Source organism: Cinclus cinclus, chromosome 1, assembly GCF_963662255.1.
Source record: "Cinclus cinclus chromosome 1, bCinCin1.1, whole genome shotgun sequence".
NCBI lineage: Eukaryota > Metazoa > Chordata > Aves > Passeriformes > Cinclidae > Cinclus > Cinclus cinclus.
This window is the reverse complement of record NC_085046.1, coordinates 82,478,001-82,505,531: the sequence shown is the minus strand read 5'-3', so window position 1 is coordinate 82,505,531 and position 27,531 is coordinate 82,478,001. Positions and strand designations below refer to the sequence as shown.

General features: G+C 35.9%; 1 protein-coding gene across 1 annotated transcript in view; it reads right to left on the bottom strand.

Moving 5' to 3' along the window:
- The window catches only part of ABCA13 (ATP binding cassette subfamily A member 13), a 169,151-nt gene that overhangs the window by 107,249 nt on the left and 34,371 nt on the right, over positions 1 to 27,531 (bottom strand). Inside the window, 8 exon segments of the mRNA XM_062499970.1 lie at positions 775 to 1,075; positions 3,096 to 3,272; positions 9,545 to 9,635; positions 10,210 to 10,323; positions 14,857 to 14,996; positions 17,224 to 17,401; positions 22,987 to 23,151; positions 24,983 to 25,177. Coding sequence (XP_062355954.1) covers positions 775 to 1,075; positions 3,096 to 3,272; positions 9,545 to 9,635; positions 10,210 to 10,323; positions 14,857 to 14,996; positions 17,224 to 17,401; positions 22,987 to 23,151; positions 24,983 to 25,177 — 1,361 coding nt within the window.

Genomic DNA, 27,531 nt, shown 5'->3' with positions numbered 1-27,531 from the left:
TAGCAGAATGTTAATAGGTTAATACTAGAACTGCTCTCAATATATGGATAAAATAAGATCTGACATGTATAAGATTTATTCCCATTCTGCTTAGAATTACTTATTCTTTTATAACAAGGTAAATATATGTAATGGTACAATATTACTATATTATTATATATTATAGTATTTTAAACAATTCAATGGATATAATTACTCTAGGGCTCCAATCAAAGCAAAAAAAAAATCAGATTTGTGTCAATGGCAAAGTAATATATTTGGACAATGAGGAATAACATGACCCTGTCAATTTTAACTCTTTAAAACATTTATATACCACCGACTAATTTTAAAATCTAATAGTTGATATGTTTGATGATTTTACAGAGAATAACCCTACACTTCTGCTTCATCAACTTCACTCTTCAAGGGATCAATTTACAGTTTGTGTACAGGACAACTAAGGATTTAAAAGGCATCTCTTAGAATCACCTAAGTAAATTGCACATTATGTTGACACAGCCTCTGTCCAGCAGACTACTCCACATTATGGCTGCAAACATTTTGTAAGGGGTCATTTGCCAGACAAACATTGTATAACATGTTATGTTAAGCACAGCTTTTGGAAAATATTTGCTATGCTGTAATACTCTGGTATTGGATGCACTTGTTTAACCCTGTGCAAAGATATACATTCAACCCCTGAAAAGTGGGAACCTAGTAGGATCCCAAGGTCTCTAGAGCTAATCTAACAAGGATAATACATCAAACTAAAAAGCTGAAATTTTTACTTACAGATCACTGGTATGACAAGGGTAAGGCATGGCTTGCACCTGAATTGCTGTCCCTGAGGTGTCTGTCCCAGTCTGTACTGAAATAATTGCCCTTTCAATCATGTCTTGAAGAGGAATAAAGACATGGTTGTATTTAAACCCATCAGCTGGCAATTTGTGGGGATGGGATTTCCATGTTGGGTTTTTAATCAAATCTGTTCTCATGCTGTAGAGAACACTGGTTCTAATTGTATATGAAATGTGTCTTGGAAGGAGATTGCTAGAACCTTGCTTCTTGTCGTCTGGTGTATTGAAGATGATACCTGACACAAGAGGAAAGGAAGCTTCATAAGTAAGCTTGTATCATTTATGCTCATTCCATAGCTAACTCATGGCTAATTTCCATATGATATAGGATGCATTAATCTGTCTGGGCAGGCCTCCAAACTTTCTTGATCCCAAGCCCAAAAATGGCAGATTTCAGAGACACATTTTTCACATTTATATATAAGAAATGTAAAAGATTATTCACAAGATAAATGGGTTTGCAAAAATCATTTTTATCTGAGGTGATTTGTCTTATTTTTTTCCTCTTTGCATCCACATTTAGCCCTTTTTGGGGGACTGATGTCAGTTCCACAGTAAAAGCAGAAGCCATAAAACCTGTGCATCAAAGGATAACAGCTTCCATAAGCAGATGACAAAGTAAACAGTACCAATCCACTAAAATTTACTCTGATATTAATCTTCAGTTGCAGAACTTCTAGTTTAGCACAGCAGAATTCGTACGTTTGTTTTCTCTAGCTTTGTATAAAGGAAAAAACTCCAGCCAAACAGATGAAAGCTCAATATGCAGCTGGAAAGTTGAAGCCAAATACATGAAACTGCTTGTGTTCTCTTTTTGTGTGACCCAGACTTTTTAAGACTTCTGGATAAATGCTAAATGTTGTCCTTTTCTTCCTTGGGAAAAGGAAGAGATACCTTATCTACCATCTAGTTCTCTGAAAGACAATAAAATCCAGGTTACATTTCTGCAAACCTGACTTCTTTCAGCTGGCATGTCTCATTTTGCCATTTCCCATTAATTTTCTAAGACATTCCATAGAGCCGTGAAGTCTCTGATGAACACACAAAAAAGAAAGTTCTATTCCAGTTTAACATTTTTTTATGGAAAGGAATGTATGCCTACATCAGAGCATGTGACATTGACACATCAGACACATTAGATTCCTTAAAACACCATCTTCTCTCTCTCTAAAAATGTGAGGAGATAGTAAAGCCAGAGTACTGAAAAATACTCACTCAAAATGTGTTGGCTTGTATTAGCATATGACCCTTCCCTAGGTAAGTGGGAGGAAAAAGGAACTATGGAACTAGAATTTGATAATTCAGTTTTCTGAGGGCCAAGATTTATCTGTCCAGTTCCTTCCTTAAAGAGGGAAACAGTGTGCCTTCTCCAAAGTACTCATGAGCAATATTCCTCATCTCAAGGTATGGACTGTTTATTTTATATTGATAGAGCATGGCAATTGCCAGGGTACTGTGCAGATCACCAGACAAGCATGGGATTCCAGACTGAACAATTTCCTTCTTTACAAGTTCTTTCTCATGTCTTCTGTTGTGCCTTTAAGTATAAGGGGGACAAGAAAAATCCCGAAACAACAGTGGGAAAATATTGTGGAACACTTTTCATAGACTTAAGGACTTCCTGTCTTTTGGAAACACTACATGAAATGTACAACATTTTCTGCAAGACGAGTGTGTACGTTAAGGAAAAATATTCTTGCCTTCTAAAATCTTTTGCAAAATTAATCAATTATCAGCAATAAGCATATAATGCAGGAAAAGAGAAAAAGTGAAATCCCATGGCAGAAAACAAATTCCTGAAGAACTTACTTTACTCTGAATAAACAAGCTAACTTCTCCAAGATGTTTTAAGAGTAAATCTGAACAAAACCCCCTTCTTTCCTCTTTGAAAAGCCAAGAACATAAAAAATAAATTTTGAAAGGATGTAAACCAGATGATCTTGCCATCTTGTTACATTTCCTCAGTATTCCACATTTTTATATTTTTCTTCTTTAAATATTTATGACCATTCTTTGAAATATTTTTATAGGAATAAGAGACTCCAATGATTCATTTGGCCATTCTGCAGTTAAAACAGTATAATTAATCTTTCCAGCTTACATTAATCCATTCAAATGTGTTTTATGTTGACTGTACTATATGTGATTTAATGTATGCTTTGAAACTGTGCAACCTTAGCCTACCTTATCAATAAACACAGACAACTACAAAGTCTGAAATTTTCTGTAAAAATACATTTTTCATAAAGTACTTACTAGCCAAAAGATTATTTTCCTGCATGAGTTCATGAGCCTTCTCCTCCAACTTCTCTATAGAGTCAAAAGGCTGGAAACGGTCCAGTAGCACACAGGAAGAGATATTTACAACAAGCTGTGTCAACAGGTCAATCTGTTTACTTGCTGAGCTGTTAAGCATCTTGCTCATCATAGCTTCTAGGATGACAAAACAAATTGGACTTGCTTAGTTTTAAGGATCAGAACAGAAAGGTGTGTTGTCACTTATACATCCTATAAGAGCAAATCCTCTTTGTATTAAAAAAAAAAGTAAAGAACATAGAAATTTCCATGTGAACTTGTGGAAATGCAGTTCATGTCTCAGTGGCTTTTAGAATACCTCAGCTACTCCTTCCTTCAATTTCAGAGGAATAAAAATGTAACAAAGTCTAGAAAAGTTCTAGAAGGAGCCCACACCCTTGAAGCTGTAGGACTTCTAATCTTTTATTATGTTTCCATAACTACTCCCACAAATACAAGGGAATTACAGTACTTCAGACATCATAATAGATATTAATCTCTCATTTAGCAACGTATTATCCAGTTCTTTTCCCCTTGATATTGTGAATATTTCATGAACCATGTTATGTACAGCATAAACATTTTGATAGAAGTCTAAATTTAAAAGCATCTGAAAAAAGCCTAATAATCTCTTAATTTTTATTTTATCTATAGATCTGGTATGAACATATACCGCAATCAAAACCTGGTTTCTATAAAACTCAGCCTTTAGAGGAATTCAGATCTTCATCTATTGGTAAAGAATGTAGGGATGATGTTGTATCATTATGTTTGAGAGAATAATCAGAAGTATAGCATTTCTCAGGTAATAAACAATGCTATAAAACACCAAACACAATTTTGCAACTTAAATTTTTCAACACTCACTTGAAGTTAAAGGCTTTAAAAAGGATAGGTGATGACCTCCTATGATAACAGTGGTGACAGACAAATCCTGGATCATAGACATTACTCACCATCAGCACAGGAAATATTACAATAGCGAGGCAGATAAGTGGAAAATGTATGAAGAAGTCTGAAGAAGAGGCATGATTAACAGTGAGAAAGTATAAAGGGCACAAGGAGAAAAATAGAGGAACTGACAGTCTAGAATTCAAAAGATAGGCAAGTAATGACAGGGTAAATTCAAAAAGATAGGCAAGTAATGACAGGGTAAATTCATAGGTTGAGAAAAACCATAACCGAATAGAGATAACAAATGTCTTACTTATGGATATCCTTGAGGAGGACAATAAAGGAAACACCCATGCTGGCCCTTTTTATTTTATTAGAGAGAAGGGAAGGGAAGGGAAGGGAAGGGAAGGGAAGGGAAGGGAAGGGAAGGGAAGGGAAGGGAAGGGAAGGGAAGGGAAGGGAAGGGAAGGGAAGGGAAGGGAAGGGAAGGGAAGGGAAGGGAAGGGAAGGGAAGGGAAGGGAAGGGAAGGAAGGGAAGGGAAGGGAAGGGAAGGGAAGGGAAGGGAAGGGAAGGGAAGGGAAGGGAAGGGAAGGGAAGGGAAGGGAAGGGAAGGGAAGGGAAGGGAAGGGAAGGGAAGGGAAGGGAAGGGAAGGGAAGGGAAGGGAAGGGAAGGGAAGGGAAGGGAAGGGAAGGGAAGGGAAGGGAAGGGAAGGGAAGGGAAGGGAAGAGGGAAGAGAAGAGAAGAGAAGAGAAGAGAAGAGAAGAGAAGAGAAGAGAAGAGAAGAGAAGAGAAGAGAAGAGAAGAGAAGAGAAGAGAAGAGAAGAGAAGAGAAGAGAAGAGAAGAGAAGAGAAGAGAAGAGAAGAGAAGAGAAGAGAAGAGAAGAGAAGAGAAGAGAAGAGAAGAGAAGAGAAGAGAAGAGAAGAGAAGAGAAGAGAAGAGAAGAGAAGAGAAGAGAAGAGAAGAGAAAAGAGGAAGAGAAGAGGAAGAGAAGAGGAAGAGAAGAGGAAGAGAAGAGGAAGAGAAGAGAAGAGAATATTCCTAACATTAAGCCCAAAAGGCAGGGTTTTCATATACATTTTCATATATGTGTGTATAATTATATATAGCCCTTTATGCATTATTCTGTATGAAGACAGGCTGGGAGAACTGGAGTTGTTCAACCTGGAGAAGAGAAAGCTCCAGAAATATCTCAGAGAACCTTCCAGATCCTACTGTGGCCAGAAGGGGGCCTACAAAAAAGCTGGGGACAGACTTTTTACAAGGAAATAGACTGGTAGGACAAGAGGGAACGGCTTTAAACTGTATGAGAGTAGATTTAGATTGGAACAGGTTGCACAGAGAAGCTGTGAATGCCCCAAGCCTGGAAGTGTTCAAGGTCAGGCTGGATGGGGCTCTGAGCAACCTGGTCTAGCAGAAGGTGGCCTCACGGCAGAGGGGTAGGAACTACAACATCCTTAAGGTCCTCTCCTACTGAAAGCATTCTATCACTCAGTGATATGCACACATAGGACCTTAATTTAAGATCAATATTTAGCTAAGAAAAGCTTCTCTCATTAGTTAAATTGTTTAATATCTAATAACATCTATATTGCTGTGGTCTTGGTGCGTGGTATACCTAAATATTTCTGGAAAAAAGTAGTCTTAATGTGCATGAGTTTCTGTACTCCATTATAGAAATAGCACATATATGAAAAAATGCAATCTACCTCAACATTTTAAAATCGAGATCTATAGAGTTGATGACCTTCTTTTTTCCCATTTATAAATGTAGCAATTATAAATTAAAAGCTTGGTAAATTTGTGTTCACTATTCTCTTCATATTTTGTTAAAAATCAAGTCAGCCCTCATCTTCCACTCACTCATTTAGCCTATCATTAAGTAACTGGGATGAAATGCAAATGGCTTATGCAAAACCATTGGGTAGAAGTGCTATTTAAGCAAAAATAAATAAGTTGCTGGAAGAATAAATTGGAATAAGTCAGGAATAAGTAAATTTAGGTCAGAAATTAGAAGAAAATTTCTAGTTATCAGAAGATTCAGGTGGTCACACAGTTTTCAGTGATGGCATTACAGCTATTTGTTTCCTGCCTTCTAAAGACACACAAAATTATTTCATTACAATGAGGGCAGCAGAGGGCAGCACAAAGGAAAGCTGCTTGTTTTGGTCTTTTTTTTTTATCACCCTGGCTGTTATACACAGAGTCACATGTAGCCCTCTGTAAGGTAGTGGAAAAAGAAAATTGATGTCTGGGAGAAATCAAAGAAGGACAAGAGAGAGACTCAGCAAGCAAGAATTTAAAAGAGGAGCTTGCAGCACAAATGGCTCCCATTGCCTCCTGAAGGTTTGCAAGGACTGTGCCCAGCGAGGAGCTCACAAGTTATAGTGGGACAGGGTTTATATACGATCAGTAGGAAATTATTGCAAGTTGCTGGGCTGCAAAGACAACCATAGAAGAAAACAATTGCCTTGCCCACACACAGCTAGCTTAGAAAATAAAGGGACTAAAAAGAAAACTACAAGCTTCTCAGCCCTCAGCCTAAATATTTACCTTGCTCCACCTTAGTAAATCTGACAAAATAATCCTGCTAGCAGTTTTAGAAATTGATAATCTTGCAAGGTTTTGCAGCATGATGATTTTATAGAGACATTGGAAGAGTTCGGCATCTATCCACTCTGTCCATGACATTTTACAGCAGGAGTAGCATTAAAAAGAACATCACTTAGTCTGTTAAAAACTTTTATATCATTGTAGAGAAATAAAAAAAGCTACAAACACAAGCACCTTGTATTTGAGGGTAACTAAAAGTTATCTGCATGACAGTGTAGATGTGATAAAAGAAGGGAATATTTGCTTTAGTAAGAAGGCATAATCACAGAGATCAGGAGACTTTAGAAAGCTGGAGCTTTGGATGAAAATAAAAAAAAGATTGTGAGTGGTAAAACCAGTAACAGGAATATATTCAAGATTTTAATTGGACACAAACATGGTAATTACAGGACAAAACAGCTGATGCAATATAAGATTAACAAAATTAAAAAGAAAATCAAACATAAGAACAGAAGCTTACAGTTAAGGTACACATGACTATGGTCTAATAAAATGAACAAAAAGTACACAAGCTAAGATAAAAATAAGAGTGCATATCATTTTTCAAGACGTAAACAACTGAGTGAGTCTATACAAAGAAGCATAATAAATGCAGAGGAGTGCTCTGGCACTTGTGATCTATAGCCCCTATTGATTTTCAGTTTTTATATGATGTTAATTTTATCAACTGTATTCCCTTAAAAGAAGGAAATTCTAGTTTCATAAACCACTCTACTTAAATCATATTTTGTCTTGACCATCCAAACTATTAATCATTTATTTCATATTATCAAATGTCCTTAGTTCTGTTAAAAAGCTTTAGCTTGACAAACACAGGTCCAGATTTCTTCAGTGTTGTCTGCATCAGTGAAGATAGATCTGATAATTCCAGAGATCATTGTACCTATTTAATGGAATATTGTTTGTCCTTAACCTATCATGTAGTTCTCAGTGTTAGGTCCACACAAACAAAATCCAGCTATTACTCAACTAATAGATCAAGACAGCTATGTTTCCAGCACGCCCTGAAGAGACTTACTCTTTCCTCCATCCCATCTTTTCAATATTGTGATTCTGTGGGCTTGGTTTTTAGCTCTATTATGATCCATCTTCACCTTGAGGGGTGAGCTGTGCCCAACCCAGGTTAGCCTGCAGTTCACTGCTTAAGAAAATCCTCTGAAGAGAAAGCAGATTCAAATTTGAGTCCCTTGCCTAAGGAGGACACGAAGCCCAGATTCATTCCAGTTTGAACTCCAGATGCCTTTTGCCATTTTGCTTACTGAAAGTGTGCATAGACAGTCCTAGTCTTCGAAGAAAACCTTCAAACCAAGGCCAATTTCAACTAAATCTCACAACCTGTCTGCTAAAGAAAAGCCACACCAGCTCATACCAGCCATGACTGCACCAGCTCAGGGCAGTAGTACAATGAAGTAGTACACTCCAATGAAGTAGTGCACTACAAATGAAGTAGTATACTTCACTTACAAGTTCTCAGGAGTCTCTGTGGCTTTTGTCCATCTCCTGCCTAGAGGCAGATACTGAAAACCAATAAAAGCTGTATTTCAGGTACATTTATTTATTTTATCTGTAGTCTTAATTATTTGACTGTAAGGCAGACTTAATGACCTACGTTTCCATAAAGTCAATTTTTTCAAAGCAATGTGGGTCACAAAGTCCCTCTGTGGGGGTACCTGATAGCTCATCACTGCTCTCCTCCAGAAAGCAACCGGAACAGATTTCTGTTTGGCTCATAATTATCCTAACAGTCATTGACCTGAAACCACACAGATCTGCCCTTTCTAACACAACCCTCCTCTAGGAAGTACCCTGCCCCCCTTGTCCATGATGTCATACTGTCTGTTGTTGCATTTTATCCCACTTTTCCCTCTTTCTGTTTCTCAAAACCATGAACTTTTCTTAAATGACATCAGAAACTGCCTAAGTACAGAGTTTTTCCTTCTAGCACATGCTGACAAGCATTTTAATGATCATGCACCCACCTTACTGACAGCTGGACATACTGATTTTTTTTTCAATTATCTAATTCTTATAAAATCATCAAGTAACTTAAATTTACACCATTATCCTTTCTCTTCTCCTACTTGAATAACAAAAATTAGTCAAAAGAATGATTCCCCTTCTCTTCCATTCACCTTGGGCTATCTGGAGGCTCTCTGTCTCACTGCCAGGGCTCACTACCAATGCCTTTAGAAAGGGGGAGGCTACCAGGCAGACCAAAGAATCAGGACCACTCTTTTCCCATCAGAGCTGGCACTGAGCCTGCTCCAGGTGCAGCTCCCACCATTTCACACCTGCTTGTGCACCTGGGCCCACACTGCTTCCCACGGGCTGGTGTTCTGCTCACAGCATCATCCCCTGGCCCCACTGGGATGTCCCAGGGCTGGGACTGACCCAGGTTGCTTCCTATTGACAGTGCAGCTCTCCCTGGTTATAACCTTCTCTCTCAGGTTTTTCTGAGGCTCAAGTATACCACACACAACTGATTCTGGATAAATAGAGAAAAAAATATAGAGAATTTTTGATCAAACACACTGTATCCAATCTCATTTTCTACTTATGCCTTCAAAATTTACTATAAAAATATACTTCTACCTAATGGAACTGTGGCTACAAGGTTTATATTTCCCTTCACTCCTTTTAAGTTTGGATGATATGTTTAAGGCTCTCTCATGACATTTTTCCACTTCTAATTTGCTACCAATATTGTTTCAATATTTGAAATTCAAATTATCCAGTCAACTCAAAAGAAAAAAAGACAATTACATGTGAGACTAACTCAAGAGGGTAAAGTCTCTTATTATATATGTATCACTTAGGTAGGTAAAATATTCAATTTCAACTAAATATAGTTCTAAGTTGAAGTCTAACCACACTAAGCCTTACATGTACTTTCACATACATACCATATGTTTGCATTTTTTTGAGGAGTTTTTCCATGTTGATATCCAAATTAGTTTCTATGAAATGCTTGACAAAGTTGTTTTGCAGGGCTTCCTGAAACAAAAGTGATAGATGGTACCTCAAGTTTGTCTTCTCTAAGAAAATACAAAATATACATACGTATTAAAGTTCAATTCCATTACCAAGATCTCCTGCATGACACTGCAGAAGTAATTTAGCTTCTCCACGTCTTCTCTTAACAGGTTAATGCTGCACATTTCAAAAAAATTGGCAAGGGGTTGGGGAAGAAATTTAGGAGAGGTGACAGGGAAGGCACAAATATGTAGAATGGAAAACCCCCAGTAATACGAATGCCTTTTTCTTTTATAGTCAATATTTCCCTCATCAGTTGTTTTTCAATCAGTTTCACATTTTGATGGAAAACATAAACAATAAACAAACAAGTACCAACAGCATTTTATTTCCCCTGTTGTTCAATGATACTGGAGCAATTTTAAGTATTTTCATGTCAGACGTTTCTCAGCATCAGTCTGTGGGTTCATAACCTAAAGTAATCTGCCTCTTTTTCAGCTCTTTTTAGATCTGAAGTCAGATATATGGGTGGTTTTGCATGTTTAGAAGTACTGTCTGGATCAAACAGCAAAAAGATCTCTCACAGTTCACCAACCTGCAGTCGGGAGACTTTGAGAACATTTCCACTGGTTTTTAAAATCTCAGACATCCTAAGCCATGTCTCAGAATAAGTCTTCAAGTTTTCCACAAAACCAAAAGTGAAATTTGCCTGAGGAAAAAAATACATGGAAATAAATGAAGTTAAACAGGTGCACAGTAAATTTAAGAAACAGAAAAAATCTAGCATGCTTTAGATTTTCTGCAACTCCTTCCCATTACAGTTTGATAGTCTGTAATAATAATATCCATTTTTTTAACCTAAGAAATTAAAAGGTTTTTTATCAATACCAAGCAAACAAAGTTTTCCTGTGCCCTGTATGTTTCCCACCTGAAGTATCATATAGACTTCTTTACTTTATAGTGTCTCATTCATACAGAGTATCACTGGAGTGTTTGAGAGAGACAGAAAAAAAAATGCAGTTAGGACATATTCACAAGAAAACCTCTCAGTTGTGGGTCTTTTATTCAGACTAGTTTGATTGAGTACATAATAAAACTGAAATTTGAAAACACAGTTTGGACAATAAATACAGCTGATCAATCAATTTGTTTCAAAATAGTCTCACAGGGGAAGACTTGAGTAAAGCAAAATATTTTCTGTCCCAGTAAAACAGGTTACAATTTCTCTCTTAGTAAACAACCAGCATTTTTTCCAGCCTATTTTAAACAGATCACAAATATACTCAAGTCCAGAAAATATTGCAGTATCTTTTTGTTTAAATTGGCATTATCAGTCACAGAAGTGCATTTAAGAACAAACCAGCATAGTTGTTATGATAAAATTGTGACATTTTCCAGCAAAGAGTGTCTGCAGTGAGTTGTAAACTTCAAGTTGGGACCACGCTTTCTGTAATTATTCTTGTTGAAAGTATACAGTTTCTGCCATAGCATTTTAAGTGCCTTTTTCAAAATCTCACTCTTAGCACAACATGAGAAAACAATTTCTGGTGGTTCTTTCTTCTTCTTTCTAATACAGAATGCCCTAAAGAGACTTTGCATACAATTTTCTTTCCCTGAAAAACATTTCGCCTTTAACTTCTATGAGAATCCACATTCCACTTTAAAGAGGGATCATTCACGTTAAAACTAAATGTTAAACTAAATCCGCTGTCAAATAGACTGAATAAGTTCTTCTGATCAGAAGTAACACAGAAACCTCCTGGACTGAAACCCCCAGACCAGGCAGGATGAAGTGACATGATGAAGGAGATCAGGAAGGCTGCGAGGGTGGCAAACAGGGAGTCTGGGAGATTGCTTTCTCCCCGGGACAGAGCAACCACAGACCACACCAGAACACAAGGAGATCAAACTTTCAGACATCACTAGAAACTATTATACCAAGCAGCTTGTAAGATCTGGGCTCAGTAGAGCTTAGTGCTTCTTAACTTGATTCTGAACAGCACAAAGGAATCATTTTTGTGCTGAAATTGTTTTCAATAAATTACAGTAATTATAATGTTATTGTATTCACCTCCTTATACAAAAAAAAAGTAAAAAAAAAAAAAAAATTAGTGCAGCCGCATGGATTTTTTTGGAAAATATGAATTTTCTAAGATGTAGGCACTTATACGAAAGAAATTAAGAGCAGTAAAGTGGTAAGTTGTGTGCAGAAGGTAGAATGTAAGGCAGCATAGAGGAAACTGAACAAATACCTACTGCCTATAAAAAAAAATTTGAAGAAGACTATATATATATACACTCACACACTATAAAGAGGGAAACCATTAGAAAACTGCATTTCAAAGGAAGGTTACGTCCAAATAAGGAGAAAAAAATTCTAGTTAAAAAAAAAAAAAGAGTTAGTTTAAAAGCAGTTTGGCTTTTGGCTTTTTCATTCATGACATTGGGAAGTTCCAGTGTCAGAAGTCTTTCCCATGCAAAACACTTTGGAGAATCTGTATCTAACCAAAGCAGCAGTAAAAAATAAAGACATACAATGTAACAAAATGAACTATAAGTAGTTTCCAGGAAAAGATAATGTCCAGTAAAGAATTCCAAAAGTACTCGAGGATTAAATACCTGAACTACTCACTGTAGTGCAACCTCCTGATTAAAATTCCCTTGTTATGATGGAAATGGAAATAATAAATGCAAAGCTATTTATAAAGATGCTAAGGGAACCAGAGGATTGCAGACTAATAATTCTGAAACCTAAGTAAGTTTTAATTTTTATACTAATAATAAATTACAATAAAGAGTAGCAGTAAGTAGAGAATATAAATAATTAGAGCTGGGAGATAAAAACATAGAACATTAAAATGGGAGGTGACACAGTCTGAAATGGAAGAACAAGGAAGTGAGGAAGAAGTGGTTGATGCAAAACTCACCACAGGCACAATAAATACTAGGAATTCATATAACCCAAAAAGCAAGTGGGCAAATTATAGTAGCAAAGTCCAGGCAAGCCTGACCCCAAAGATTTTGGAAATAGCAGAAAATTCTTCAAAAGTGATTGCTGAATATAGGGTCAACCCTGAAAACCTTCTGAAATATGATCAGTTCATCAGTGGCAAAAAAACAAAGGTGTGAAAGCAAATATCGAAGATACCACATGTGGCCTTTGAACTCCTGGATGCCAGCTGGCACTGAACTATTTTATCCTCAGTCATCAGCACAGCCTGTTACTGACTGTCACCACCATCACTCCACACAGTAGAATTGCTGCCTTCTCTGAAACTCAAGCCCAACAACCTTACAGTTGATCAAAGAATGCTCAATTACACACTCTCAAATTTAATAGTCCACGTGGAAAACTTAGAGAATATGTCAGAGTATACAAACATCAATATTCTACAAAGCCGTAATCTGCTATTTTTTTCTTCTAGTAAATAGATGGCATGTGGCCGCAGAGTCTAAAGGAAACTAGAACTGTTCCAATTTCAGTAGGAGATCAGGCCTATAGGGGCTACAGGTTTGGGGTTTGGTAGCAACATTTGAGACACTGGGGACAGTATTTTGCATTTAAACTTTGTGTTCAAGGAATAACTGAGATTTCTGTAATAAAAACAAGGAAATTTCCCACTACTTTCATATTCACACATAAACAGATACCCATTCATAACTCCTTGTTATATTCACAGGACTGGGAAGAGGGGCAAGAGCATATTTACAGAGACTTCTGAATAAGCTGATGGAACTTTTGTGAGCCTGAGTATATATAAGTAGAATAAGAGTTTCTATAAGAAACCTTTGTATTGTTTGCAAGCACTAAACCCCAGCCCAGAAAAAATAGCCTATCACCAACAAACCCAAAAAACCAACCCACAAGCCAACTTCTTTCTGAACTGTAGTATTTAGTCCAGATTTCATTGAAAGGTCTAAGGGGAAAATATGCTGTATGTGAAGATATTCATCTTTCCTACAGATGTTTTTAAGAATGGAGACTTGGCATATTATTGGCAAAAAAGTAGAAGTGTTTTAAGTTGTTATATTCTAAATGCCATTGTAAAATAGACATGTAATACAAGTTCAAAAAGATATGTAATATTAACCACTTTTTGCAGCTTGTTCTTTATAGAATTTCCATCCAGAAACATCAGACGCAGCTTTATTTCTAACTGACTTAAAATTTTATCTTAATTATGCGGTACTCCAGAGCAATAACCAATGTTCCCCAAATTAAGTTATTTAACTGCAAAATATGAAACCACTCAATCCTTTTTTCCAATTCAGAACAGAAACTATAAAGTTATGTAATATCTGCTATCTATAATGAGGTTTTTGGCTTAGGTTTTTACTATTTGTTTAGAACACAAACCAGAATACCACAAATATTTCAATTTGCAGAGAATATACTTACCATCACATTTAAAGTTATTATGGTCTTTCTGTGTACCACTTACAAGCAGTAATTTTTTTTTCCAAATTCCCATTCTTGCAATAGCTAATATTGCAGGGTAGAAATCACATATTTAGAAGATCAATGCAAAATTTGCAGAGAAATCTAAAACAAGTCATAAACCTTTCTCTTACAGAAATACCTCTAAGCTAGGCTTGAAGAAACAAGTTCTTGTCAATAATCACAATCAAGACAGAACACCAACCATAGCAGAACTGCAGAGATAGTAAAACACTTGAATTTCATCATCAGGATCCACACATACAGCACCTCAGTCATGACTATTCACTCAACTACTAATGTTAGAAACAATCAGTAAGGATGAACTATAGATTTCTTAGTATTTTTTATTTTTTAATTCAGCTCAGTGACTCCCTAAGAATAGGCTTTTTTCCCCGGAGGCATCCCTTCCCATAGGTACCTATGCTGCCCCTTTACAGTTCCCATGATAGGAAAGTGTTGAAGGCAAAATCTTCCCTAAATATGTGCACCCTACAACTTGATTCAGCATGATTCACATGACACTTCTGTTAACATGTCCTTTGTAATCTTTCTATACATAGTTTAAAGGATTTTGGGCGAAATTCTCCTTTTCACACTGAGTTTGAACCACTGTAACAGGTAGGATAAAAGTTAAGAGAAGCATTAAATTTAAAGTGGGAAATAGGCGAGACCTCAGGGTTGGATGTTTTTCTGAAAGGCAATTATCCAGTTGCTTCTGCCTACTCTGAAAGAAGTGGACCTTTAAAATGAATTACAAAGACAAAATCAATACACAGAAATAGTGGCACTTTTGATACTTACCTTCTCCATCACCAGGTCAATCATGTTGATGTCTGAATTGTACAGTATCTTCCCATGTAATAAAGGTTTCAGGAAAGTCCATAGCAAAGCCCCATTAGGAGCCTGCAAAATCTCCTGATAAAGCTTTAAGCAAAAAGGAGCTGAAAGAACAAAGACAGATTCATATTTAAGGCTGACAACACAGGTGAAATGGATTTTTTGTTATTGAAATAAAAGCTGGAGTGTTATTTTAGAGTCTACCACAGCACCATGACAAAAAACTATTTACCAGTGTTACCATCCAACTGCCACTAAGTAATCACTTCAGGCCCTTATAGAAATTGTTTAAACACAATCTACAATAGTGTTGAGGATGCAGAGCTCTAAACACTGAAAGGAAAAAAAAATCTAAAGAGTTCCTCACATTTCTGAAAAGCTGCCTGCGAATCCCATCTATCCTAAGTGTTACATTTGTGCTGTTTAGAGCAGAAGCAAAGTATATGCAAGTATACAAGTATACTTGAAGTATATGCAAAACCCTGGCCCACAGAAGTGAATTCAGAGAGAAGAGTCACCTTAAAAGAAAAATAATTCCTTCTACACCCTCCATTGTTTTGCAGCTTTGGATCCCTATATAGGAAAGTAAGAATATAAAAAACCTCCACAAATAGAGACTTTTCTCTTTGTATGATCTTACAGAACCTAACAAAAAGGCAAAAAATTGTCATGACACCTAACTTCTTGATTTGAAAAATCTAATCGTCTTTTCCATTCCTTAATAAAAACCCATATTCCTGCATCACACGGGGCTACTAATACATTAGGGTGTATGTCATTCAGAACTAGGATCTAAGGAATAGTTTCCAAGATATCCCACTGCATTTGTACTCATGTAAAAGCAATGAGTTCCTATAAGAAATATTCAGATTTTTATGCCCAACTCATGTTTTGGGGGGGGTTATTCTTTATTACAAGTGTTTACAGAACATCCTGTTTCTAGTGCTCTGAAGAAATATTAAATAATGTCATTAACTCCTCAAGGAAGACAAATCTTTTTACAAAATGGAAGACTAAGCCAAAACCATTTAAACTCCTGACAAAAGTTAAAGAAAGTAGTGTCAGAAATATTTCATTTAGAAAGGCCAGCTCTTTGCCCAAACTTTTACTTTCTTGAATGAAATAACCATTATTAAACACAATCCCTGTTAAACAATAGCATGGAATTAAGAGACTACAAGCTGGCCAGACAGAAATATCGATAGACTAAGGACACAGAAGATTTGTTAATCTGGGTTTGCTGTGATCTACAGAAAGTCATTAAGAAGTGTTTGGTGTACACAGAATAGATACAAGTTAATCACTCTGTGGCATTATGAATCAAGTTCCTGTGGCTTCAAATTTTTTTTGTAATTTTCATTTTCCATTGCCCCATGTACCAATTTGTGAAATATGGGCAACAGTATTAATTCACTCATGGAAATATTGGAACTTACTGATGTCTTAAATATTTCAGAGTCCTGTGGTAAAAAGGTCTCATGGCACAGCAGAGTTTATGAGAAACCATGCTCCTGGCCTAAATGGCTTTTAAAGAGACAATCTCTCTAAAAATGTGTCTAAAAAAGGTGTCTAATCAGCCACCCAACCTGACTTCATTCTTCCAACAGGAAAGAAAAGCAGAGCTGCCCGCTTACCACTACATCCCACACATGTGAGAAGGCAAAAGCAGAGCTCTGGCTCCCTCCCAAGGGTCCCAGTCAAGCCAGGAGCAATTTCTGCCTGTAGAAACCAATAGATGACAGTCTAGTGTCCCTAGTGACACTCTATCACTGTATTCTTCTCCTGCACTGGGCCACCTGAGGCAGTAACAAGGTTATTAACAATATTAAAATTAATCAGAGTGAATCAAATGTGTATTGTGGAAAGAGAGCAAAGGTGAAACTATACAAGAGCTTAAGGATTCTTCTGAGCACTTGACAAAGAGACTAGAAATATCAACCATTAAAAAACTCATTCTATCCAGGTTTGCATATTTTACTGCTCAATAATACCACAGGCTTTGTGTTCACCAAAGAAAGGCAAGCAGCAATAAATTCTCAATCTTGTATCTCAAAGAAATGTTTTTAATGCCAAGTGCTTTAAAAATGTTAATAAAAATGTCTCAAAGAGAGGAATACTCCTATTTATTATTTGCAAAGATAAAAAATAAACAGAATCTGTCTCACCCACAATAATCTCATAGATACTTAACTTTTATTGATCAACACTTTTTGCTCAAGATGGCAGTGCCAACTGAGGTGTCAGTGGGTATAAAACATTTCAATTAAAGTGAGAAAATTTTCTCTTAACTCTGAATTCATACTGCAACTTGTCATTGATTTTTTTTCTTACTTGAGTCTTCAGGAATGCCATATTTTGCCATATTGTCCTCCAAAAGTCCCATGATTCTGGGCATGTCTATGAACAGATTTGCGTTGCTGAAAAATGAGGATTCTTCTTTACACACTGCCTTGATTACAGACTCCAGGGGTCCAACAGCTGAACTTCTGAACTGCCCACCTTTCAAAAACTAGAACAAATGAACAAAAACACAGATGAGTCAAAGTTGTTTTAAGTAGCTTCGAGGAGTAGCCCTGGTGTTCTGTCAACACTGACGTCTAGGGAGACTGACAAAATTCGGCTGTTGAAGCAGCCTATTAGGATGAGGCCCTGCTGTGTTCATTCCTGTTCTTCTGATCTATTACGGGGAAAGGTAATGTAGTTTTAATTGTCATGATACTCAGTGAAAGACAGTAGCATAATGTGCTACACTGAAATGTGAAAAATACTGTGTAGCAGTTAGGAAGAAAAGGAATGAAAATATCAAGACAACTGGACTGCAGATACCCTGATTCCAATGCTAGTTTTCACAAAATGTGCTCTTCCTGGCAGAATATTCCTCTGTCACAAAGGCAGCAGAAACAATCAAAGCCATTTTGCTACGAACATTTACAGTGAAGACAGTTGCTAATAAGAAGCAAAATATTCAGATGCACATGCCCTAAAAGCCTATTTTTCAAGTACATCTTTTAACTTGTTAGATGTACTTACAGTTTTTGCACATCTTGAGTCATATCAGCACTTATTATTGCCATTTGTTCATGACTAGCATACTTGTAATGGGGAGAGAGAGCAATCTGACTGCTTTTATGGCTTAAGCACCACCATTCACCACATTCAAAAAGAAAGAACAACAACAATAGTCTCATCCTCTGTGCAGCTCCACTTTTCAAATAATGGGCTCAGTTGTAAGTGATATCTCATGGAAGTCTGTACAGGTGCACACTAAGAGGACACAACTGCAAGGCATCGTGCTGCTGTGGTGCAACTCAAGAGTGCACAGGCTCGCCTGGTACTCATTGCTGCTGCAGATGCTTGTCAAGAAAGGCATAACTTAACTATCAGACATCATTTGAAGACTCCGCAACTGGCAAGTAGAAAAAACACTGTGATATGTCAAACACACGCATTCAGCACTGAAAAAAAATTAGCATTTTATCATTGGGATTTTTTTAAACAGAAGAGTCAATTTTCAAAGTAATGCAGCACTTTACATAAAGATATAATCACAGACAGATTGGAAATTGTGCTGTTAGAAACAGTTTATCCTGATCAATGCATTTATTGAAGTGCCAGGTGCTTCTTTAGTAATCCTGGAGAAGTATTAGTAAGTGTTGCTTAAAACTCAGTATTAGCTGCTCCCAAAATCTTACTTTTAGCATACAGTTGCAGCACAGAGCAAAGTAAATAAATAACACCCATATTTCATAATACAATCATCAACAGCTGTATAAAATTGGTTATGAATCTTTATTAGTGACTATTTGCACTAGAGGAATAAATGGGACTTATTTCAGTCAAAGAGCACAAACGTGCTAATTAATTCCAGTTCCAATCAAAATAACTTGAAATTCAAATAATGAATATTTATGTGGTAAGCCACCACTAACAGGCTGGATCTACTTACCATCTTTCAACTAAATATCCATTGACTCAAAAAAAAATATGTTTCTTAAAATTGGGCTTTAATAAAGTATGAGAAATACAGAGTATGGATCTCACAAAAAAAAAAAATTAAAAAAGAGTTCTCTTTGATCTAGTTGGTCTAGTTTAAACGGTATAATGTAAGGCTGTAATCAAGACTGATGAATCCAAACAACCAGCCTCCTACAAACTAAACAGTCAAGCAAGTCACTGTAACAAATTCATGGAAGAGGAAGGCTGGTATGGAAGATTAAAAGGTTATCTGGAACTGGATTTTCAAATGGAGGCAAAAATCTCATAGCATAGGAGCTTCTGACCAAACTGAACAGCTGTATACCTAAAAAATATTATGAATAAAAACAAATTCACACTAAATAGAAATAACAGCTACTCAGAAAAAAAGAAACTTAAAAGTCATACTGTGCTACAGCTTGCACATACATCCAAAGTACATTCTGAATCATTACATTAGAGAAAAAGAAAGAGAGAAAAAGCAATGCAATTTTCCTGGAAAACTACAAGGACCCAAAAGATAATTCAAATATTGATGAAACCAAAGGGCCAAAGGCAACAAATTCAGAGAAATAGATAATCCTGATTCTTGGGGAAAAAAAACATAAACAGAACAAAGTCCTTTTTGTCCTGAAATTGACAGAATCAGTAGTATAATAGCAAAACTGCTGATTTGATTAAACAATTTTTCAGAAGCCTATCAAATTTAGATGGCACTATTTGAAAAATATATATACTCAAGAATGAGAAGTATAGTGACCCAGGAAATCATGGCTATCTGATTCTGATGTTTATTAGGGCAAGATACACAGTAAATTTTAAAGTGGAGAACATTAAAGACAAAAAATATTTGAGAAGTAAAATTTAATGCATTCTCAAGTTATCATTCCTGACCAACACAACATATTTACATGGGAGGGCAAATCCTTTCTCTGAAAAAATACATACTGACTCAAATGTAGGTGAACTCTGAGAATAAATTAATGTTCTTGCTCTATAAAATATTAATCATTATTAATCCAATTGCTGATTAATAATGGTGGGTAAAAAATGGAATTAAGAAGATATTTCAGGGAGCCTGTTAACAGGAAAGAAAGCACAGGATTACAGAGAAGTTACTAGTGTTATTCCTTTTAGTCCTGAAAGAAGCAAATTGCCTAAATTTGCCTATCATTTAATACCAGAAGGCATTGCAGGAAAAAAAAAAGATCAGAATGCAATATGGCCAAAAAACAAATAAGTAATTCAAAGAACATTGAATAGAAAGATAACCAGTGCAAAATTTTATTTATTAAGTGAAATATTGAGATGTTGCTATAAAATGGAGGTCGCCTCAGTATATCACTCATCCCTACTCATCTAAGAGACAAAACTGTGTGCAGCTTATGGAAAAGTTGAATGCAAGTTTAGGAAAGTCATTTTAGTAGGTATAGACAAGAATGAGCAGGCTACAAGAGTTATCAATTGTAATTCCTCTCAAACACTGTACATATTCCTTCTTCCAGATGTTCAGGATTAGCCTTAAACCAGCATGCAAGTATGCTAGGCTGTCTTAAGCAACTGAGAGCTTAATATAAAAGAAAAAGCTAAAACAAAAAACAAATGCTAAAATAAGTCACTTCAACCTATCAAAACAGATAGGTTGCAACTGGCCTTCCACAAACATATGGGCAAGCTGTACAAGTTTAAAATGCTACCAAACATCTTTGATTAAATAACCTTAGTAGCCACAAATAAAATTAGCCACAAATAAACAAAGCTAAGTCTGAATTTTATTAATTTAAAACCCTGACAGGTTGTGCCACAATGATAGGTTCAACAGAGGATTTGTTCAAGTTAGTGAAAGGATTACAGAGTGAAGCCACCTCTCACAATTAACAGCATTCAGCAGCTCAGGAAGTCCCCTGCAGCTTATCCGTTGTTTGACAAGCATGCAAAAAATTAGGTATGAAAATATAACTGAATAATTTCAAACCGCAAAACACAAGCAAAAATCATGATTGAAATCAGCAGTGGTTTTCCTTGGGGAGTTATCCATTCACTCAGAGTTTTTAACAGTAAAATCTGGTACCATGTTCTAGTTAAAGCTGATGGGTAGATAATGAGTTTTTATATCATCTTTTAATCCAATACATGTACCTTTTCAATTCAACTTCACATTTTACAGCTCTATTAAAGCTATTTTTTTATTTTCATTTTTACTTTTAGACAGAAATCCATGTGAATAGTTGACAATTACTTTATTACTTCTTTCATTAGAGAAGCAATTTTTTAAAAATCTACTTCAATGTCCTTCTGACAAAAGTCCACATAATTTACCCTAAAAACATTTACATTTTTATCTGATAATCTTTCAACATCACTGAACTACTTTGTTCTTGGTAATCATGAGAACAAAAATCCAGAAGGATGGACTCTGGGAAATAGAAGAAAACATTTAAGGAGGGAAGCATAGAAGCAATATATGCACTTCAGTAGAGCACTTATTTGATAGCACAAGCTTGGCCACCACAAAAAAAGAAGCAAAAAGTAATCAATAATTAAAACTTATTGGAAAATACATATTAAAAAATCAAGTTAAACATGAAAAAAGGGACACTTTCACTTTTACTAGTCTTCAAAATTTAGAAAAAAAGTTACAGAGACAGAAGAGCCCTTGAAATCAAAAATGTAATTTATTAATAAAAGAAATTGGCACTGATTATTTTAATTTTCCACAAATTATTAGGTGACCAAAAAGCCCCAGAAATTTCACAAGAAAAAGGGATGTAGCAAAACATTAGAAAATAAAGACTGTGTCAAGAGAAGTGATCAAAAATGTTAGAACTAAAAAAGAATAAAAAATCCAAGGTTAAATCTATGGTAAATTACAGGATAATGGGGATAGCCATCAAGCAAATCTTAAAACTGTGAGCAGATAGCCCTCTGCTGTTCCATTTGTTCCTCTGCAAACTTTTTTTAAACAGCATCTTTTGAGATGTTCTTCTATCAAATATGGAACTCTGGGATTTTAATCCAAAAAGAGTATTTCTTTTGCTGGAAGGAAAATCAGACCCAAACAGAGTTAGTCTAAGGAAAGCATTAAAAAAATGCAATTGTCTGATGAAAGTCACCATACATTGCAGCAACCAAAGAGCTACCCCAAAAAGAGAGGCTCAAAACCCAAACTGATAGATGCACCAGAACAGCATTTTTCAACACGTCTCTATCACACAGATTATAAGATCTTGAAAAGCATCTCACTAAGGAAAATAGTACTTAGGATATTGTTTATTCTGTACTCTAGCAATAAACCAGATTGCACCGTTTACCACTGTGGGATCTTCTAGAGTTTTGCAATTTTAAACCAAATCCAATCCTCAAGTTTTCCCAAAGGACAACAAACCCAAAATGTAGTGCCATGGGGGTCAACAGGTCTTCCTATGGAATTGGAACCTGCTTAGACACAGAAATCTTTCTGATGATTCACTTAACATTAGCTCCACCACTGTGCTAGCTGTGAAGATGTGCATACAGCAACTGCCTTTAAAGGCAGGGACAAAAAAACCCCATCACTCATGCCTCATGCCACATTTTTTTTAAATGTCAAGCAGAACTACCACACAAACCCCTTAGGTGACACAAACAGAAACATGTGGCAGATATAAGAACTGCATAGGCTGTCTTGAGCTTATATCCTTTAAAAAAAGCAAAGCTATTTCTTGTAAATAAAATAAGAGTCTGCTCTTAAAAAAAAAACAAAACCAAACTAACAAACAAAAAAACACTATTATCCAAAAAGGCCTGGCTAGCTGTCTCCAAATCACAGATCACAGATGATTATGTTAGTCAGCTGACAAACACTGAAGTAATTTAGGCTAGGATCTCATAAGGTAACTTAAAAAAAAAAAAATTGAAACAAAAAAAGAAAAGAAACAGAAACAACACATCAATAGTCTCAGAATTACCAGATTGCTTGAAAGAGACCAAATGAATCTTCCTAGGGTTTATGGACTCCTCTCTGCATTCCCTACTTTCTAGAAAATAATTTCTATGAGTGTGCCACCTTACTAAGCATATATCCTACCTAATCACTTCACAAGGGGAATTAATTTTTGCATATTGAAATCCTACGCATACCTGCTGCAATGCAGAGATGTCAAGCACACCAATATTTTGAATTCCTTGGAGGAAAACTGGAAGCTTTTCCATGACATGGTGAACTTTGTTGAGAAGTGAACTGATACTAGAAACCACATCCAGGAGCATATTTAATACATTGCCTATCTCAGGTGGTATCTGGATCTTGGAAAAGAAGGGAAAAAAGCACACCAGGAAATTTCAGTTAGAAACAAATGTTTGCCTTTCAATGAAACACTCAAAATTATTCAATCTTTTTCTAAAAAAAGATTAAAAATATCTATCTAAATATGTATCTAAAAATGCAGTGTTCCTACAAACCATGTTTAACAAAACTCCTCTTGATATAACTCCCCAGCTACTCTTAGATTAAGCTGAAGAAAAGTTCTCCATGATGTAATGTTAGATATGGCTTATGACAAATCATAAATTAATATTCAGATAACATGTTTACACCTGCCAAGTTGAAGAGAGCTTTCCAACCCAAGATGCTAATGGGATCTGTAACCTTCAATCCTTTTAGAATCCAGTGTAAATGGAAACTTTTCCTTCACCACTTTAAAAATGTTCAATGCAATAATTTAAGATTTGAAAAATATTTTGTAAGCTAAATTAAATTTATAAACCACTTTTATTGCTTAATATGACCGCTAAAGTAACTAACTTTCATGCCACACTCTTCCTGCCTTTGAATTTTTCATGCCCAAAAGAACTGTGTGCATTTTATTACCTACTTGACCTAAGTTCAAATGGCTGTTTGCTATTTCCATGATGCAAATTCATCATTATGGATTTTCTCTCTGTTCCTTTTGTTTTGGAGATTAGTTAGATGATACAATAATGCAAACAGATTCATTTTTACCTGTCTATGCAAAATAATAAAACCACAATAATCTAATTATGTAGTTTCAGTTTTTCCTCTGATTATCTATTTTATATCCATCTTTGTCTTCCTACGATAATGTCTGTGCTTGATTTTCTTCTCAGCCTTCACCAGCTCTTACATTGTTAAAAAAAAAAAATTCAAAGACACCCATAAAAAAATCTTATTTGGCTAAAAAGGTAGTAGAACTTCCATTATAATTTAGGATGAGCTGACAACATTTTTTTCCCTTTGCTAGGACTTGAATAGATTTCTGTAGAGTTCAGTAGAAACATTCATCAGAATAAGCACTGGTTTATTTTCTTCTATTTTTTCCCCTTCTAGGCTTGTAGATAATTCAGGAAGTAAAATCTTTTCCCTCTGATATATTTACCTACTGTGGGAAATGTTTTTGTTTACAAAATTCTATGTCTAACCTGCTCAACTGAGTATGCAGCATCCAGAATACAACCCAATCCCTAGAGCTTTAGAAAAAAAAAAATTCTTTCTCACAATAGGTATATTTCAGCTATTCATGCTGAATAGAACATATTTATGTTTGGCCAATCAATTACCCCCAAAAGAACTGAACTAAATGTCTTCTAGCTATCCCATACAATAATTCTGTTCTTAGCTGAAACAGACAAAACCCTTATCTCACTGAATAACCATACTAGATTCCAGATTATCTACAGTTGTACAGGTAATACAGCTGTGCCACAGACATTTGCATCCACAGTGCTATCAATTCTTCCTAGAAAATAACTCATTTTTGTGATGTGAGCTACTATGCTGGTTTTAGTTCAAATGCTGCCAGATCAAGCTTCCACTCTTACAAATAATGAAGTGACTAATTGCATGAACAGCAAACTCTGCTAAAGATTAATAAAACTATGTCATTGACCTCCAGTGTTTTCTGCAGATTTCATAATTAGCTCCTCAGTGATAATTTTCCTGATGAAGCATCTATCAGCCCCATTCTTCAATTGATGTATTTTGGGGAGCCAAATGAAGACAAAAAATGCCATATGTACACTTTTTGCTTTCACAGAGAAAGAACATCTGAAGAAATAATAGAATTATTAATCTATCTACCTGTACATTTCATAGTACCTTCAAATGAAAACATCTTACCTTGTACATGATGTGACGTATGTTCAAATTTTGTATAATCAATACAAACATGGTATACAAGTCCAGTGCTGGTAAAGAACATAATTCTTCCACTGCCAGGGAAGTTCTATTGCTTTCAGGCAGCTTTAGCAGTAGGCTAAGTACTTCTTCATCACATCTTCCAGTTAAGGCTACCACAAAGGCACTGTAAAGAACCTATCACAACATATGTGTATTAAAACTTTTTCTCCCTGAAATATATCACCTTTTTTTTGTAGTCAATAAGGTGAAAATTTGTGTCACAGTAACATGACAATTTGCAGGCACCAACAGACCTGAAATAATAAACCATTCAGCTTTATATCAGATTGCTATGTTCTTACTTTATAGTCCTTGCACATATAACAAGATGAAGTATATTTCTTATGAGGATTTGCTTTCATTTTTCACAGGTCAATCATTCATTCTTGAGCATTCATACCATAAGCAGGCATATTTACAATCTTGAGCACACTTCTAGCAGATATACACCTCTGCTGCAGAAACACCTGAAGATCAAAATCTAGTCATGTGAATCACTAACCTCAAACAATACGGTCCTTCCTTCTTTTAAAGGACACACAAATTTAATACTTGGGGATGCCTATATGGCACAGCATCGACTCTGAGCCAGCTCACATTTCTCAGTTAAAGAATCATTTAATAGCAGATGAAGGGACAAATGCCTAAGGAGACCTTGGGTGAGACTGTAATAAAACCATCTTGGATAATGGCAAGTGTTTGAAGTCCAGATATCCCAGGAGTTCTTAGCTACTACCCATTCTCAACAAGTCCATAAAAATGACAAGTTTTTTAGGAAGTTGTAGGAGCCAAAGTACAGGGCTGCTTTGTACTGTTTAGGACAAAATCTGCCTCTCCACCTCCACTGAATGCATCTCTTGCTGCTAATTGTACCCAGTCAGGGAGAGGATCTGCAAGGCAGTCAGGATATGAAATTTAACTCTTTAATTCTTACTAACATTTTATTTTCCAACTTAATAATTTGATTTTTATTCGGGAACAGAATTTTGCCTCTGTGATTCTACAGTGTTTTTTATATATATCTACAGATTCACTTTTCATTGTGTGCATTCAAGGAACAGAATATCAACATAATTCTGTGAGCAGCATAAAGTGATACTGATTTTGACTTCTTGCTTTTAAAATAAATTTGAAATTTATTTCAAATGTGCCTCACACAAATATCACCATTTCAGTGCAATTTTAACACATTCTATGTTTTCTCCCTTAGGTTAAGTTCCTCTGAACTTTCCTTGCAGCTTTCTGAGTACCAGAGTTAATCCAAACTCCTACATTCAGTAAATTAAGGCTTATAGTCTTCAGGTTACAGGTTTTAAGTAATTTTAAATCACTTCATCACAGAGCAATGAGCATGGTCAGCACATTGTCATAACATTGTGACAGAAATTTCAGGTAAATACAATAAGCACAAAAAATTCCCAGGCTTACTCTTACTGTTCCAGAAGAAAGCACAGTAGTAGTATATACAGAAATATAGGGCTACCAATGGGCCTATAGATATCATTAGGTTATCAGTGACTGTATAGACAATAAACATAATGGGCATGCCTAAAATATAGCTCTAAAAAATACTTGTGCATCTTTCATAATCACCATGAGACACAGGCTCTTAATGCTCCAGTTGGACTGGGGGAGGATTTAAACACTAAGCAGACAAAAAATTCTGTATAGTTATCCAAATGTGAGACGTGTGTATATATCTAAGCTCTACATATGACCGGCAAAAAGTAAGGATGGAAAGTAATTTGACAATTCAGCCAATTAGCATTGTTATTCCAAAGGATCAAAGGTGGACTGAATCCCATTTAACAGAATTGCTTTCAGCTGACTTCTCTCATTACCATTTAGTGGTATCACAGTAGTAACAAGCTAACAATGAAGGCAGTCACACTGCCACAGAAGCAGAAGAACAAATCATCCATAAGTAGCCACGATGTTCTGAACTGCCTTTTTAATGCTGCACTTTTCAGGAACAGAGCTTGCGACAGCTTCTGCAAGCGGAGCATCACTGACACCCAGTGGCTGCTTGGCTGAGATGATCAATTTACACCTCAGCTCTTAAACTGACGCTCGCAGCAGAGAGAACCTATTCGTTGGCATTTCTCAATATTTCAACTCATCACTGGGATCACAGGGAAAAAAGCAATGGTAACACACAGCTTTTCCCGCAGAAAACTTACAATACTCAAGAGTCAACAACTCAAAATGAAAGTAAAGCAAAACAGCGGTAAGATAATGTAAGAATAGTGAGGAACAAACAAAGAAATTTTCAAAATATTTATGTAAGACAATTCCTTACCACAGTGAGCAGAAGTGGTAAGGTACAAAATTATATCTCCAGAAACCCTCATATTTTCTACAATAGCAAGACAATAAAAGCTCCAATTCTGCATCAGCACAAGAGGGTAAAACACTGCTGAAAGTAATGAGGCAACATCATTTGAGACCAGAGGAATAGTGCTTCTATTAACTGATCTCTCAATGCTTCA